Source organism: Xyrauchen texanus, chromosome 27 (assembly GCF_025860055.1).
Source record: "Xyrauchen texanus isolate HMW12.3.18 chromosome 27, RBS_HiC_50CHRs, whole genome shotgun sequence".
In the NCBI taxonomy this organism is placed as follows: domain Eukaryota; kingdom Metazoa; phylum Chordata; class Actinopteri; order Cypriniformes; family Catostomidae; genus Xyrauchen; species Xyrauchen texanus.
Window position 1 is genome coordinate 28,453,494 of NC_068302.1, and position 16,537 is coordinate 28,470,030.

At 39.1% G+C, this 16,537-nt stretch overlaps 1 protein-coding gene across 1 annotated transcript; it reads right to left on the reverse strand.

The window, feature by feature from the left end:
- Positions 1-3,352: 3,352 nt before the first annotated feature.
- Positions 3,353-16,337, reverse strand: LOC127620817 (MAP kinase-interacting serine/threonine-protein kinase 2-like). The gene is made up of 14 exons (XM_052094071.1): positions 16,234-16,337; positions 15,239-15,411; positions 14,733-14,820; positions 14,395-14,496; positions 14,122-14,219; positions 11,807-11,886; positions 11,430-11,503; positions 11,162-11,266; positions 10,728-10,783; positions 10,437-10,532; positions 6,879-7,073; positions 6,552-6,716; positions 6,422-6,462; positions 3,353-6,314 (listed from the first exon to the last, which is right to left on the reverse strand). The coding sequence occupies exons 2-14, from the start codon at positions 15,287-15,289 to the stop codon at positions 6,041-6,043; spliced, it is 1,425 nt and encodes a 474-aa protein (XP_051950031.1). The 5' UTR covers positions 15,290-15,411; positions 16,234-16,337; the 3' UTR covers positions 3,353-6,040.
- Between the last annotated feature and the right edge of the window lie 200 nt (positions 16,338-16,537).

Sequence of the window (16,537 nt, forward strand, 5' to 3'; positions counted from 1 at the left end):
CATATTTTATGAGCGACAGCGTGAACCAAAGGTCCCCATCGCGTCGCGTTTTTACGTAACACAGTTGACTGAACCATTCGCCTGTCGGATGTGACGTAAAGCGTCACGCTTATTATCGCACTAGTTTATCTCTTCAATTTATAATATTGAGCACAGCCAACCGAAAGGCTGTTTTACACCTTATTTAATTATTATAGAGGCTTCATTTATATATATAGTCTTTATTCGTGGAATTTTATGAAAGGCTCCTATGCAGCTGGAGGTGCAAATGTAGGTTTTTGTAGGTGTGGTAAAACAGCGGGGGGTGATTTTATTGTTTAGGTGAGTGTATGAGATCAAACATTCGACAATGTTCATAATAACTGACACGACACGACTTTATTTTATTAATGACATTTAGGTCAGTTTCAATCCGTCGTCCGGCGCATCTCATAGCTGGAAGACGCTGAAAAACAGGAACAAATACTGGGAAAGTTAATCGGTGGCCTTAGACCACTTTAAAAAAAAAAAATAATAATAAAAGTGGATTAAGTCTTTAAATATGTACTATGTAACTATTTACACAAACAAGTTTATATAAACTTCCTAAACATAGGGGTTGTTATTTCGCAATAATAATATTCGTAACCTTATAAAAGCCACTTTATTCTGACATGGAGTCCGCCATGTTAGAATCACATGAACAGCGAAATACTCACTTAATCTCAGTAACGGTCCTGATATTTTTGACACGTTCACTTACTGATGAAAGTAATCATGCTTGACTGGGAATACTACATTTCTACAATGGCGTCTCAAAACGTATTCAAATGTTGCATCCAAGCCGCTAGGCAGCAATGCAAGTCCAGATGACAAGACAAGTTTAAAATGCACCTTTAAATACAAAAAGGTGCCGTTCAAGGAACTACAAAAACGAATATATAAACTAACAGCACGTGTGTGCGGACACATACATGCTACCAGTCATCAAGAAGAGGTAATGACAAAACTTCCAGTGTTTGAAGGATTTTTATAAGGGAGAGCTTACTCACCTTATAAGTAATAAACGTCATACAAAGTGGGTCCGCTAACAAAATCGATATATGTTTGCCATATGTTTCACACATCATTAAACGTTTCGCAAACAGCAGTAGCCTACTTACCAAACTCCAAAACTTATCACACGCAATTTTGGTCTCACTTTTATAAAGGTGCATACACCTGAGAGCCATTTAAAACTTAATTAGAAGGACAACCTCTCAACCTATAAGAAGTGGAGTCTAATTAAAATTTAAATCTTTATCATTAGCAAATTACATACAGTTTTAAACACTTTACCACATGAACCCATTCATATTGCACATACTGCCAAAACTGTGGGTAATACACACACACGTTGGTATTTGTGGTTTACGAGGACTCTCCATAGCCATATTGTACAAACTATATATTCTATCCCCTCAACCTATACCTCACAGAAAACATTCTGCAATTTTGAATTTTCGGGAAAAAATAAAATAATAAAATATATATATATATATAATTTTGTATGTTTTTAGTAGCCTTTTGGTTTATGTTTATATCATAAACCACGTTTATAGCATATTTACATGTGTATAATCTAAAATAGTGCTAGTGAATAGTCCTCGTAAACCATATATACCTGAACACACACAGTTATTTGTAGTTGTTAAATTGCACAATGTTGATATGATAATGCTGACAATGCTTTTTTTTCTCCTTCAATATTCCTATGGTTGTAATGTTGCAGAAAATAAACCATGATTGTGTTTTTCTTTAAAGTTTGTAAGTAATCTATGTGTCAGCTTATTTTAAGTACTGTAAATCCTTAAAGCAAAGATTTACTGTATATATTCTGTACAAGAGGTACAATTTCTGTTAAAATTCTACTCTAAGCCTGTGTTCAGTCTGAAAAAATGTAGGATAGCCTATGCCAATTTTAATGTTCATAATTTATATATAAGTCATATGTGCTGTAAATGTACTGAAAATCTATTGAACTCTTTAAGGTTAACATCACAGTTCACACTAAACCTTTTAAACAGAAGGGTTAATATGATGCAAGTATTTGTCTCCCATGGAAATAAGAAAAACATAATAAAGATTCATATCCAAAGAGAAAACATTTGACAATGAAATAAAATTAAGGCCGTCGTCATTAGACCTTTGTCATAAGGCTAACACACGCCAGAGGGAGACATAGCACAGTGTAAAATATAGTCGCGCTCCTTTATTATCAGTGTGTAAAACATAATCCCCATTTCCCTTAATGAATAATAATAATACCTTGGAGTAAATGTAGTAGCTCAGAGTATTTTAGTGTGTACTCAATATCAATTTACGTATTCAAGTAATATAGACTATATCAAGTAATATAGTTTTCACTGATACACTTATATAATTGATGTAATTTAAAGTGTAGACAAGTGTATACCCAGACACTCTACACATGTACTCTTATACTCTATTATAAATATAGAATTACTACTGTGTGTGTTTGTTTGTTTGTATATATATATATATATATATATATATATATATATATATATATATATAATGTTAATATAAACAAATTGTATAACCAGCACAATTCTTGACATGCAGATAAACCTGAATTTATTCACACTCACATTTGTAAATCACTGTATTGTGATCCAAACAGCTCGATGACTCACACTTCTCATCTTCAACCCACTCTTATACAGTAGCTTGCTATGCTGCTTTGAGATCTCCATAGCAACCGGGGGGCGGCTGGCATTTACAGTAGTTTTTTTTTTTTTTTCAGACTCTGTAAAGGAGAAATTGGCATTGGCTAGTGCAAGTGAAAGAATCGGCACTTTAAGTGCAAAAAAAAACCGCCTTCAGTAACGATGTTTACAGAGTAAGCGGATACAACGTGTGGCCCACGCCCAGGGGACAGCGGTAGGTGGGATTATGTCAAGAGGATTCAGAGATACTTCAGGAGAACCTTGTGTAAGGGGTGCGTCTCAGCCAGCTCCCTAGTTCAGTATTCAGGGCACTGATCAGGGCCATTTTTAGAGCAGTCTGAATAGCAACATTTTTGTGCACGGAAATGTTCGCGCCCTAAAAATCCCACAATGCACCGTAAAAACCTGGGAGCATCGTTGCTCACGTAGTCATGTCTTCTGAAGTCTCTCATGTCGTTAGATGACGAGCACAAGTGTGAAACTATGAAGTCCAAGCCTTATTTTCCTCTTGTTGTTTGTAATGGCTTTCATTAATTACCATATGAAAGTGAACCAATCTTTTAAATATTAGAGTTGTTAAAAGGTTTATAATACACTCCAATATATTTTCATTTCATGAATGTGAAAAGACAAGTCAAAAAGAATTTGTTCAATGCATTTTATTCAATTTTTTTGTTGGTTTGTTTTTGTACAAAATGATACAAAATTCTGCAACAACGGTCAGAAATTTAGCTTCGAGTGAACTGCAATCAGCCACATAGAACAGTAAAGTGCTTCTTTAAATCAAGATCTATGTTTTCCCAGGTGATTTGTTAATACAAGGCAACCCATACAACCTTATGGGTAAAACAGTGGTGAATCTTCTGTCAGAGGCACAGGGACTTTTGAGGACCAGCCAAGCGCCACAGACACTTCAGAAAATACAAACCCCAAACATTTGGGATATCTGCAATAAAGCAGAAAGACAAAACAAAAAAAAAAAAAAAAACAGAACAAAGGTCACAGAAATTGTATTTTCTGGACCGAAGATTGCTTTAAATCTCAGCTTATGAATGCTTTTGTTTTCCATTTGTACATATTCATTGTCGCAAAGTAGTTCCCTGAACAAAACGAGGAAGCCGCGGCACATACAATTAAAGTCTTACTATAAGACATAAAAACAAAACAAAAGATATAGCTGTAAAAAGATTCTTAAAAAGAAAGAAAATCAATAAAAGGTTACAATCAGTGTCATAATAATCAGCATAATTGGCCCTTCAAAACTAAGGACTGCCATTAGGTTTCATATATTTTTGAGCTCTACACAAAAGAACTGGTGACACTCTGAAACATTCAACTGGATTATATGCTCGGGTGATTTCAACTCCCAATGGTGACACTAATGCATATGGACATGCTTGTCGAATTCATTAAAACTTAATCTGAATCCAGAACAAACCGGCCAAAATACACGTCGCACAGGAAATGGTGATTGCTTTTCACCTCAACCCAGTTCACTGCGGCTTATGAATTAAGCTTGTGAAGGGTTAAACTGATCCAAGATCGGCACTCCCAGACACCTGTTGACATTAGAGCTTTATATTTTAGAGATGCTATGGCAAAATTTGTTGCATCTCTCTAAAACCACCAAGCATTACAGAGAGAAAAGAAGAGTTTAAACAACCCTGAAGTCACTTCCAAAGCAAGAACAAAAACAGTAAATCAGAATGGTTTTCTTCTTTCGTTTTTCCTTCTTTTCTCCCCTCTTGCTCTAAATCACATTCATATACACTCTGCTCTTGCTTTACAGCAAATAACCAACATTAAGAAGTAACAAAAACGATACAAAAATGAAAGAAAATCGTTCCAACTGAACAGCACCTGCTTAAAAATAAGATACAAAATAATATTTTCAAGAAAAAAAGTTAAACAAAGCTCAACAAAAAACATTTGAAACATCAGTGTGGCACACTCTGAATTGGAGTCAACTATAAACAAAAACTAAAAGTAAACTTTCTTTCCCTTTTCCATTTCAGTCATACAGAATTTTTTTGGAAGACTTTTTTTGTATAGTTTTTTTTTAAATCCTTTTTTTCTGGAATGTTTTTTTTTTCTTCCATTTTTATTTTACATTACTTGAAAATGAATCTCTCCCTCCCCTCTTAATATTTAGAATGGTTTACTTTTTGATGGCATCCACAAGGCAATACATCTATATTTCCATACCATAATTGTCCCCCTCAGCGCAGCGGCCACATGCTTAAAGCCTTTACTCCCTGATACCAGCCATCGTCATTCATCTAGTCACATTGGCAAACATGTGCTTGTGCAACCACCTGGATGTCTCCCAGCATGCACATAATCCCTGTGTGCTCAGAAATGTCTCTTATCATTTAAGATTTTTGGTGACAGTTCAGTAACCGTTGTAGCTTCCTGGACCTCAATTTTGATGCATTGTGTTTGACAAATCTATTTATTCTAAGTTTTGCAAGGTGGGAAACTTTGCATACAATCCTCAGATAGAGGAACCAATGTCCTGAAAGTGCACTGCTGGGGTTGTCTGGCTTTTAAATTGATTCATGTAGATGTGGAAGTAGGCACACTGGCACTGAAAATGGAAGTGCTTGAATAACGGGAAAAAGCCAGCTATTCCTAATGGTCAGGTGATTTCTTGCTGACATTATAAACTAAAAGGCTGTGTAGGGGGGCAAAACCAGGGATGCATTTAGTGGGGTGAGGCACTATTATCAGAGCTTCGCTCCACTCAGACGAGATCTTCACTAAAATAATGCCACTTTTAATTGCCTTCATCAGCGTTGTATACGCACATTAGCATCTTCAGTATCTGTTGAAAGGGAGGGTGAGCGCCCATGCAAACATATAGGCAGACCATTCCTGAAACTAATGCACTCATCTCTCACAGAGAAAATTCACAGTGGATCCAGTTGAAACGTGGAAGCAGCACAAAAAGCAGGTTTGGGTAGGGGTATTAGACCTTTGGTGTCGGAGCTGGTATTTTATGCTCTGCCCTTAAACAAATTTCAGAATGGCTTATGTAACCCAGACTCTATCCTAAACCCAGGCAAGTTCAAATGCCTAAAGCTTTAAAGGTGACAGTCTTTCCCAGGCAGCAGAGTGTTGACCAAAGTGCTGTTCGAACTCTTGCACCAGTTCTTAAGGGAACTAACTGGAATAGCGACAGGCCTGAATCAAACTATCTTTTAGGAAAGAGTTGGGTTTTATTCAAGTGGACAGAGGAAAGGGAGAGGGATTTTTGCACAAAAGGTAGTGGATACACAGTCGTTCATTTGTCCATCTGAAATCTGAAAATTATGGAGCACAGCTCCACCCAATCAGGCACAGTCTCCCACAATGACCAATGGTGCCAGGAGCTGCCTGAGCTCGGAGGCAGAAACGGGCGCTCCCTTCAGCAGGCTGCCTCTCTGTCTTCGCTTGGCCAGTTTGGAGTTAGAGGGAGGAGAAAGTCGCATCGAGGTGGCACCATTCATGACGAACTGAGGAGGGTCCTGCAGCTGCTGCTCTTCCAGGTCGTCTTGCTCAGCCAGTTGCCGGTTCATGGCAACTGCCTTGCTCGCAAAGAACGTCAAGTCCTTAGTGCTGCTGTTCCTGTGAGCATGCGGAGGAGGACAAGATTAGTCTGACATTTGCAAGGGTGCACTAGGAGCATCACATGCAAGTCAAGATGTCACCAACTAGTACGGTCTTAAACTTACCTTTGGGGCAGTATGGAGGAGGGGAGACAGTCAAGTGCACCCTTGAGAAAGAAAGATAGAAAGTGAATAATTGCGAACATGTTCTTGGCCATTAAAATTCCAATTAGAAACAAAACACTGGGCTGCTTACCCCTTGTACCCAGGGGTGCTGGAGAACCTGAGCAGCACTGAGACGTTTCTTGGCGTCTCGCACAAGCAGTTTGGAAATGAGGTCTTTGGCTCTATAGGAAATATGAGCCCAGTCTTTCTCTGGAAACTCATATTTGCCCTCCTGAATGCTCTCGAACAAGGTGTTCTGAAAGGAATGAGAACAAGAAATTAACTTTATTCATGGAAAAAAAAAAAAAAAAAAAATGCACTGCAGACTATCCACTTTCATAATCCAGGGCAGACAAACTTGTTGGATGTACACATGAGTGCAGTGGATCACGTTATTGGGCAAGGGGGTGCAACGTACCTGACATGTTTGACAAGATTCTCCGCTCTCCCAACCACAGTCACTTCCACAGTGGCCCACGAAGGGAGGGTAACCGCTCAACATAATGTAAAGGATGACCCCCAGGCTCCACAGGTCACAGCGCTTATCGTAGATGGTGGCTTCCTCGTTAAAGGCTTCAACCACTTCTGGTGCCATGTATTCAGCAGATCCACACTAAGGTGAAAGAAAAAGAATGAGGAAGGTGTGAGAAGTAAACAAACAACTGCCATATGGGTGGTTTCAGTCATGAGGCATAAACAGAACTGGCAGTCATACTGATGAAGTTTAGCAAAGAAAGACAAAAGGGATTTAGAAGACAAGGTGTAACTGTAAAATAAGCTTGTTCCATTCAACTTCTCAATCAAGCTCAATTTCTATAGGTTTTTACAGTGACTTTGTTCACATTCTTGCATTCAGCTGACAAATGTCTTGTGTTCTGTGTGGGACCCCTAAGCATGTCTGAGACAGACGGTGTTAGATCACATGGTAAACAGCAGATCACGGCAAGCTTGAGTGGGGGTTTGACGGTTTCATCATTAACCGGTTGAATGAAGGATTCACCCCAGTTCACTCCCACAAGCCTAAATGTATTTTCTACTGCAGTCTGGATAGAAAATGCGGTGTGGAACATAGAACCTTAAAATGAAGTAACCACATTAATGATTGTTATGTCACAGATGGAGGCGGAATAGTGAGTCATGGATTGTTTTGAGGGCTCTGGGCCATTTAGCCCATTAAGCACCTATAATTATGCAACTCAAACTGAGGTCAGTGTTACAAAATAACTTGCTTTAGCAGCCCCCCCCCCCCTCGAGATCTTGATTCCAAGAATTTTCATAAGCTGAAGTCCTGAAGCTAGCATTTATCAAATGACTAACGATGTAAAAGAACAATAATTTGCCCATCAAAGAAGCTAGGATTTATGAGACAAGCTGCTGATAACAAGTCAATGTTTTCGTACAAGGGCAAAATTCAAAAAGGTATGCTCAAATAGACTAAAAACAGACTAATTACACCACAATAGCAAAAGCGGTGTTCAACATAGGTTAGAGATGCAGTTGGTCTGCACTGATGGTCTCTTGTTCTACTCAGCCCAGCAGCCGTTATGGCACACTTATGTAATGCTATTTTGCAGTGCAGGAATTTGAGAGCAGACAAAAGCTTCCACTGTTGCACCCAACCCCCATCGACATGGCTGTTTTTGCTCACTGCCTCTCAACTACCTCACATGAAATGAACATTTCACAAAGACCCCCACTCCTGAACAAAGACTTTCAGAAAGCACAACCAATACAGATTGAACCAGCTGATAGCATAAACATGGATATGTAACTAACTTTTGTTATGTTCCCACGTAAAAATATTTTTTCTCTCCTAGAAATAGGGGAAACAGATTGACCTGTAATTAACATATGGAGACAGGGACTCATGTTCCACTGACTCACTGCCATGTTACTGAGCCTATCGCTGTCTCTTAGAGATAACAGTAAGTGTGGGGGTCTCCAGTGATAACTGCTCAGCAGATTTTCACTTTCAAGACAAACTTCAGTTGTAAGACTAGAACGAATCCACTTTTGACCAATGCAATTACTTCTTGCAACTGATGTGGGTCTAGCATCTAGCCTAACCGATGTGGGTCTAGCATCTAGCCTAACCGATGTGGATTTATTGGTAAACATATCTGGGGCTTTCAAAGCTCAGTGAAAAGGAAAGACAGACTGGCTTGAGTAGTTGCATTGTTGGTTCAGAGCTTTTTGTGGTTGGTAATGAGGCATGCATCAGCTGTGCAAGTTAGTCAGCTATACATGGATTAATGCAGATATGAATTTCCCTTGTGGTTATACGTTAACGTCATACAAAGAGATAGAACATAACCCAAGGGAAAGCAGTTTTATACACAGTTCAGGCAGGAAGGTACATGCGGTCTTGATTTCCGAGAAATCAAGACTTCCATTAAGCTTCTATTGCGGTCAAACCACAAAAAAAATAAATAAAAATCCCATTTACCATTGAAACACCGATGCTTAAAAAAAAGGGACAGTTACAATTGTAATTCACTTAAAAATAAAACATCTAGTTAATAACAAAAAGTTAACCTCTCAGTAGAGGGGGGATAAAATCCTTGGGATCCTACCCAAGAAAAACATGTTGACTGCATGAATGCAGCTCACTACATGCTCCTCCCCCTCTCATACTCCCTCTCTTCAAACCAATCACAGACCAGTTGCTAGGTAGGTGCGAGTTTGTGTGTGTGTGGGGGGGGTTAAAATGCCCAGGCAGGCTCAAGGAATGCCAGAGACAAAACACATAGAAATGGAGTTCAAAATGTACTGAAGGGGGAAGGTAAGAGCAGAAATGGAGTATAGAAGCCTGACATGTTTGTTTCTTGTTCTTCCAAGCCATTTGGCCAGAAGTAGCATGACAGGAATAAAGGGTGAAGTTGTAACTTTAGGCTATAAGCTCGAAAACAAACATTAGCTCAAAGTTCAGGAATCAAAAATAACTTTCTGATCTACATTCTGTTTCTTCTTCGGCAAGTCGGCCTTGTGAAAGCCACATCGACAATTTTCTAGAATGATGATACTCTGAATTGTTCTCTTGGCAGTTTTCAGTTTTTCCCCCAAGTGACCGCACATGCCCTTTTCCAAACTAAGAACAAACGGCTCAATCTTTTCCCTAAATCTTCTTGTCACAGCGCACACAAAGTCTTGAAAACTCTAACCCATAGGAGAATCACTCTGGGCTATTGGCCTATCAGCAAGCACATGGCATAAAGACACACCGACTAGATGCATAAGAACCTTTTGCCCCTTCAACCATTCAGTCCACAAATAGTACAGCATAGAGCTATTCAATGAGCTGTAGGACCTAGATCAGGTTACCCCGAAAGCCCCTTGCTGAGAATTTTTCTTCATGTTGTAAACCCTTTTCTCCCCCCATCTTTTCAAATCACCTGTTCTCATCAATCTCGCCACAACTGTTCAAAGCAATGTACTTGACAGCTCTTTGTTTACAGTGTACAAAAACTCAATAGATGCTCAGTGTCACGTTCACCATTTCTTATATTTTTTTTTAAAGAAGTTATTATTTAGGCAATAAGCCATCTTATCCACAAGTCTGTACAGTCGATAAGCACAATCATCAATGAGTATCTCACAGCAGCCAATACAGTGATATGACTGAATCATTACAAACCCTTTAAAAAAAAAAGAAAAACAGTTTCTCTCTAGTCATAAACACAGTCATTGACCTCAGCAATGACTTTTCAGAATGATTAAACTAGCCAATAGGAATGAACTGCATCATTGACACCACTCAAATTCAACAAATGTCGTCAGAGCAGGCCCTTCCGATAAGAAAAAGGCACTGAGTACACATAGCACCATAGATTTAATAAAACAACAATGGAGGGGGGCTATTAGCAGCTTATAACCTTCCCATCGGTTTCTCCATCAAATTTAATAATACATTGGTTGTCAAATCTATGGTCAAATGTCCAAATTAAACCAAAGCAACCAGAATGCAGGCCATACTTACTGGAGTGAGGAGCTCTGGGGTGGAGATGGGAGAACTGTCACTGTTGAGTTTAATTCCACTGCCCAGATCGAAATCACAAATCTTCACTGGACAAATCTACAAGAAATACATCGGCAGGAAATCACATCAAAAATTTCTGCTCAGAAACGAATGGTCACAATAGACAGGCAAGATTGTAGAGTGTTTACATTCTGACTGGAAATGAGAAAACCTCAAACCGTCTGCACCACAAAATGCAAAGTGTACTTTGAAATCACTGACAATGCAAATGCACAAATGTAAGAGACTCACCCTGTGCTCATATTCACACAAGATGTTTTCAGGCTTCAGGTCTCTGTGGGCCATACCTACAAGAGCAGAAATGTAAGTCATGTGTTAGCTAAGTGGTATTGTGGTTAAGTGAGGATGTTCAAAGTGTGCAAACAGGCAAATGTTTCCAACACAGTCTGTTGCTAAGCACAACTATAATTAGCTTAGCATCCCCTCATCCAGCAATACAGACAAGAATAAAACATGCAAGATCTTCACATCTTTTCCTAGAAGTCCATATCACTAGCACCAAGCTAGCTGATGAAATACAATCAAGTTACAACTCAATACGATTTCCAACATCCACAAAAACCTCACGTCTTCTGAGATCCATCTCAAACCACCACCCAAAGTGAAACAACATCTCTTATCTCCCCATTCCAGTCCAAAAACACCACTCCCCATCTTTTTCGTACCTTTATTGTGAAGGAAGTCCAGCGCACTCGCAATGTCCTGCACCACAATGCTGGCTTCCTGCTCACTGAAGTATCTCCTCTTGTGAATGTGGGCCAAGACAGAGCCTAAAAAATACATTTGCACATTAACATCAAATAATGTGATATATACATTCCATCAGAGATGCTCAGCTCTAAATTAAATTATTTAAGACTGTCCGTTGAGCCCAGGGGAGTCTGTATTTTGTTTCAGAAGAGTAACATAATACCAAAAAAAAAATGCACATACCTCCTCTCAGCTTCTCAAACACAAGGTAAAACTTGTCCTCCTCCTCAAAGAATTCCACTAGCTCCAGAATATTTCTGTCAGGTGGACAAAAGACAGTGCTGAGTAAAAATGGCATTGTGAAGACAACAACATACACTCAGAAATGACATGTAAAATAACTTCTCTGGGCTTAATCACCCTTACAATTATAGGCTGAATATAGGCTATTTGAGGATTAACGGGTTCACCCAACAATTGAAATGCTGTAGTCATTTACACACTCTTATATTTGAGGGTGATTTCATGAGGGCGAGTCAAATATTGTGTGCACTATCTCTTTAAGACCAAGATAAAAAGACAGTTTGATGGGTCAAGTATATCAGCTATAACTGGATTACCTGTGGCCCTGGCACTGGTACAGCATTTCCACCTCTCTGAAAACACGACTCCTGCTGTGTCCTGGCCTCTTCTCAATGATCTAGGAGGTGAAAAAAAAAATCCAGAGTTAGAATCAAATAGACAAACAATATCCTGAGGTGATAACTGCCCTTCGAAATCTTCAACTACCATTGACCATTTGGTGACTGTTACTAATTACCTCCCAAAAGTACTAGAAAGCCACCTAACCCACTTTACAACAAGGCACCACCACTCTAAATATAGTTTAATAACCCACATGCCTGTAAAGGCCAATTCCAAGCCATTTGAAAATATGGGGCCCCAGTTCTCATCCAAGCATCCCACTTACTAAACCAATCCAGTGCAGCATCAAGGAATCCACCACTGACTACACAGCCATAAAGTAACCATTGACACTGAATCAAATCAGCCCCCATGCAAGGCTTATGCGTTTTACTGAATGTGCTTGTGGTTCTTCTATCTCCCTGGATTAGTGGCACTATTGAAAGTGAGCAGGCGAGCCACAATGTGTTGAGTTAAGGATGAGGCATGTGGGCCAGCACATTGGCAAATAACTTGGTTCTGCTGCTGCACAGCTGAGTCAGCACTCAATCTTCTCAAATGCCTCAAAATAATTACAGGTCATAACAAATTCTCATGGGGAACCTGAGATACACGTTGACAGATTTCACCTAGTTGCTCATGTTTAAACATGTTATTTGCAGCTCATTTGGAATGAGAGAGAGAAAAGACTGTTGGCAATATATATTATACACCACACAATGGGGTAAGAGTGGGAGTAATTTATTCCTGTATAGAAGACAAGAGGCATATAGCAACTTCAGCTCCCATAAATCTCCATGATAACTTAGGAAGAGTCCCTATAGAGTCTGAATGCTGCTCTGTAAACCAAACCATGCTTGTAATCAGTATGCAGGGGTTGGTGGAGGCTACTGGGTCATTTTCATTCAGCCTTTCCTTTTGTTCAGAATGAGACACTACAGCCCCCCCAACCAACCACAAGCAGAGTGGGGAGAGCTGGGCAGGACATCTGGTAAGATTTGTCTGAAACCCATCCCAGCATAAACTGACCTAGCCTAATGCTTGTAATGATCTAACCCCCCAGAGACCAAGACACAATCCTTCGTAATTTTATTATCGTCTTTGTCTGGTTAGCATATATAAAAGACCAACTAAATGTAAGAAAATGTGCTATGAAAAGCCCAGCCCATCAAGCACACACACACAACACCAACAGTCCAGAAGGAGTGTAAATTAGCAAGACATTTTAAAATCAACAATATCAGGTATTTAACCAATTTTGTGCGTGTGTGTAAATTGATGTGATGAGTATCATTATACATTTATTGAAATACTTTGATAACAAACACTGCCCTCTAAATTAAAACAAATTAAAATTTACAATATTTCAGTTCCCTCAAATAATGCAAAAAGCAAGAATATGTATCATGCAAGCAATGTTTATTTCACACTTTGAACTTTGTTGAATTCAAAAATGTAAGAAAAAAAGAAGAAACTAGTTAAACACATCCAGGATATAACCCGGTGGGGGAAAGTCCACCTTTCTCTTGAGGTTTAGGTTTTGGCATACTTGTCAGTACAAAATGTTCCTACAACTGTACGATATACCAGCCAATAGAGCTGTTGAAAGAAAAGAGGATGTAACTGCCTCAACTGTCTTTGATTGGTTAGCCTTCTATCCGGTCTAACAATAACAATTTGTTTTTTTGACTAAGCCTTCACTGCACACTGAAGCCATTTAAACATCCGTGTCTGAACTAGAACACCACTTGGTTAAAGTACAAACAGTTCTAACAAACTTTTAAGAGTTACAAATTTCTCACTGAAATAAAAAGAAAGTGACAAATAATTCTGTAATATACCTACTATCCCACCACAGTCCTCAGAATTGTGCCATTGACAGGCAGACCCTAATAATGAGCTCACCATCTACAGCTTGCAGGAATATAGTATGCCCTCACCAATCACATGAGACAGTGCCAGGCAGCACAAAACAAAATAGTCACGTATATTTGTAAAAGTAGTAAATCTCATTCCCTGTAACCCATCTGATTCAATTTCTAAGAGACAGCTTCAAAAATAAAGTATTTTCTAACAATAGCTCTTGAATGCCATATCTGAGCTGCATGGATCCTTCAGGTGGAATACTCGTTTGTTTACGATATGCATATGAAAGACAACAGCAGCTTAAAAATGACATTTCCCAAAGACGTGCCTGCATTGTCTCAGCTCAGATTAATCAAGCTTGCACGTAAAGTAAAAAGCACATTACCTTCACAGCATATTCTTTATTGGTTATTTGGCTGATGCATGTTTGGACCCTGGCATAGGCTCCTTCTCCCAGCACATCATCCTGCAGTTTGTATACATCTGCAATAAAACAAAATTAATTAAAATGGCCCTGTTTGGAACTAAATGGTGCAAACTGCAGAATACTTTCCTCACTAAAATTTGAACACTTCAGTCAGAGAAGACATTGAAATGTAAAAATAAGAAAATATCACCCCATCTGATTTGAAAGCATAGCAAATTTGTCTACACTTACCCTCAAACCGCCCTGAGAAGCTGTCTGTTGCCCTGCATCTCTTTTTCTTCTTGTTTCTCTTCTTAGCATCAGGGATGTCAATGGGCTGGCTGGATAGCAGGTCTGCATGTCACAACAGAGAGAAAATGCCAATTAAAAGAGACGCTATAATAAATAAAATTTCAGCTACAACAGACTGTACTTTTGCAGTGTTTTGCAATACATAAGACAGAGTTTACATCTGTCCTACATCACAACAATGACAACATATTATATTAAAGGTAAAGTATGCAAGCCTAATAATTGGTGTAAGATCATAAATCTTCTCTTAGAATCACTTAGAAAAAAGAAAAACCTACCAGGTCGGGCGGAACAATCAAAATTAAAGGCAGTATCAAGGAGGGATCCGGTTTTGGAAAATGTCTCCGATTCAAAGGGATTTTGACCCTGGATAGGAAAATCTCCATGAGGATTACAAAATATGGATAAATATGGCTGGTCATATTGAAGCATATTTAAGTGATAATCTTATTTTATTCTCGTTCACCACTTAAACAGTCCGACCATATAATGCCCTGGTTAAATACCCAAAAGATATGTATTATTCAGGATTCAATTTAACTTCTCAGAGCATCCTGGAAATATGTTGAATGTTTAATCAGTGTCCTATGATCTCTGACATCTAATGCCATGAAGTAAGCCTTATCTCTTTACGCGTACAGTATAAATAAATGAAAACCATCTGACTCATTATCCCTTGCCTACTGCCAAAACAATAATTAAGCTTAGTGCGTCCTCTGCCCATATACCCTTATGTATGCATCTAATAACAGAGGCCAATACGCTCGAGCACACACACGCTTACCTTAAAAGAGCGATGGAATCCGGTAACTTCGGTGATCTTGTTCTGCACCATTTTGTTCTGATTTATAAGACTTCTGATTGGACTGGTGGCAACAACGGTGGTCTTAGCTTCAGTGTTGAATTTCACTCAGCTAATCCAATGTCTTGGGAACCTTGGTGCTTCTAACGGGAACACTGAAGGGGAAAAATTAGTGCATTGTAAATCTGGTAATACGATTAATTTCGCACAAAAACACGCACCCGTTGGACTTAAGCGTCAGCGCACTACGTTTAAAGCTACAGTATTCAATTTAACACATAAAATAAATAAAGGGCCGTTCTGAACGAATGTGTTTCGAGAGGCGTTTTAAAAGGATTACATTCTTTTAAACTACATTCTCGGTCTGTAGTTGCAACGGTCAAAAATGTCCGTCCAGCCCATTTTCGTGTACACAAACAATTCTGCCAACAAGCGAAAAACGATTTCTGTGTGAACGGCCCCTTAGGTTACAGACGCAGGAAAAGCGAGTCACGTCACAAACAAGGATCTGCAATTACATGCCCAGCAGACTTGTGCCAAGAATAACTCCGGTAGAAAAGCTCGCTATATCCGTCCGTTATCCAGTTTACCAACGTTGGTTTCTTTACGCGACAAACTGATACTCATCCACTTGTAACGGTCAATTTACGAGTACGACTGAAAAGTAAACAACGTTTCTGCGCTTTATTTGAATGATTCCAAAACAATGGTCGATAATGTAGCAACTGCATTTAATCTAGTGAGGGTCCACCAGCATATCAGTGCTTTTAATGAAAGGAAAACAATGCCAGAAAGCCAAATTACAGCATAATGTACTCAAGTTCAATTTCTAGAAATTTCCTGAGAGCTCCCAACAATGGCTCAATCCGAACGTCGCATCGCGTCCAAATCAAAACCATGATGTTATTGTTCCGTCTGCTTATATACAGCAAAAATAACAGTCCGATCATTCAGCTGAATGTAAAATTAATTCTTACCCCGCTGTTGTCTTTAAAGCTCCAGGCTTGACGCCGTTGTATGAGCCTCTGCTTAGGGAGCAGCAGACGGTGGCCGTGGGAGTTACGGGCTAAATGTGTTGAAGGTACAAAAAGGCAAAAGGCAATCCGAGGTTTTATAATCTCATGCCTCTTCCTGCCCACCTCTTTCAGTTAGCCCAGCCCCTTGTCCCTGTAAACACGTAACACAACACATTCACCGAGAGAGAGAGAGAGAGAGAGAGAGATTTATATATTATATATATATATATATATATATAATATTATATATTTTATTATTTATATA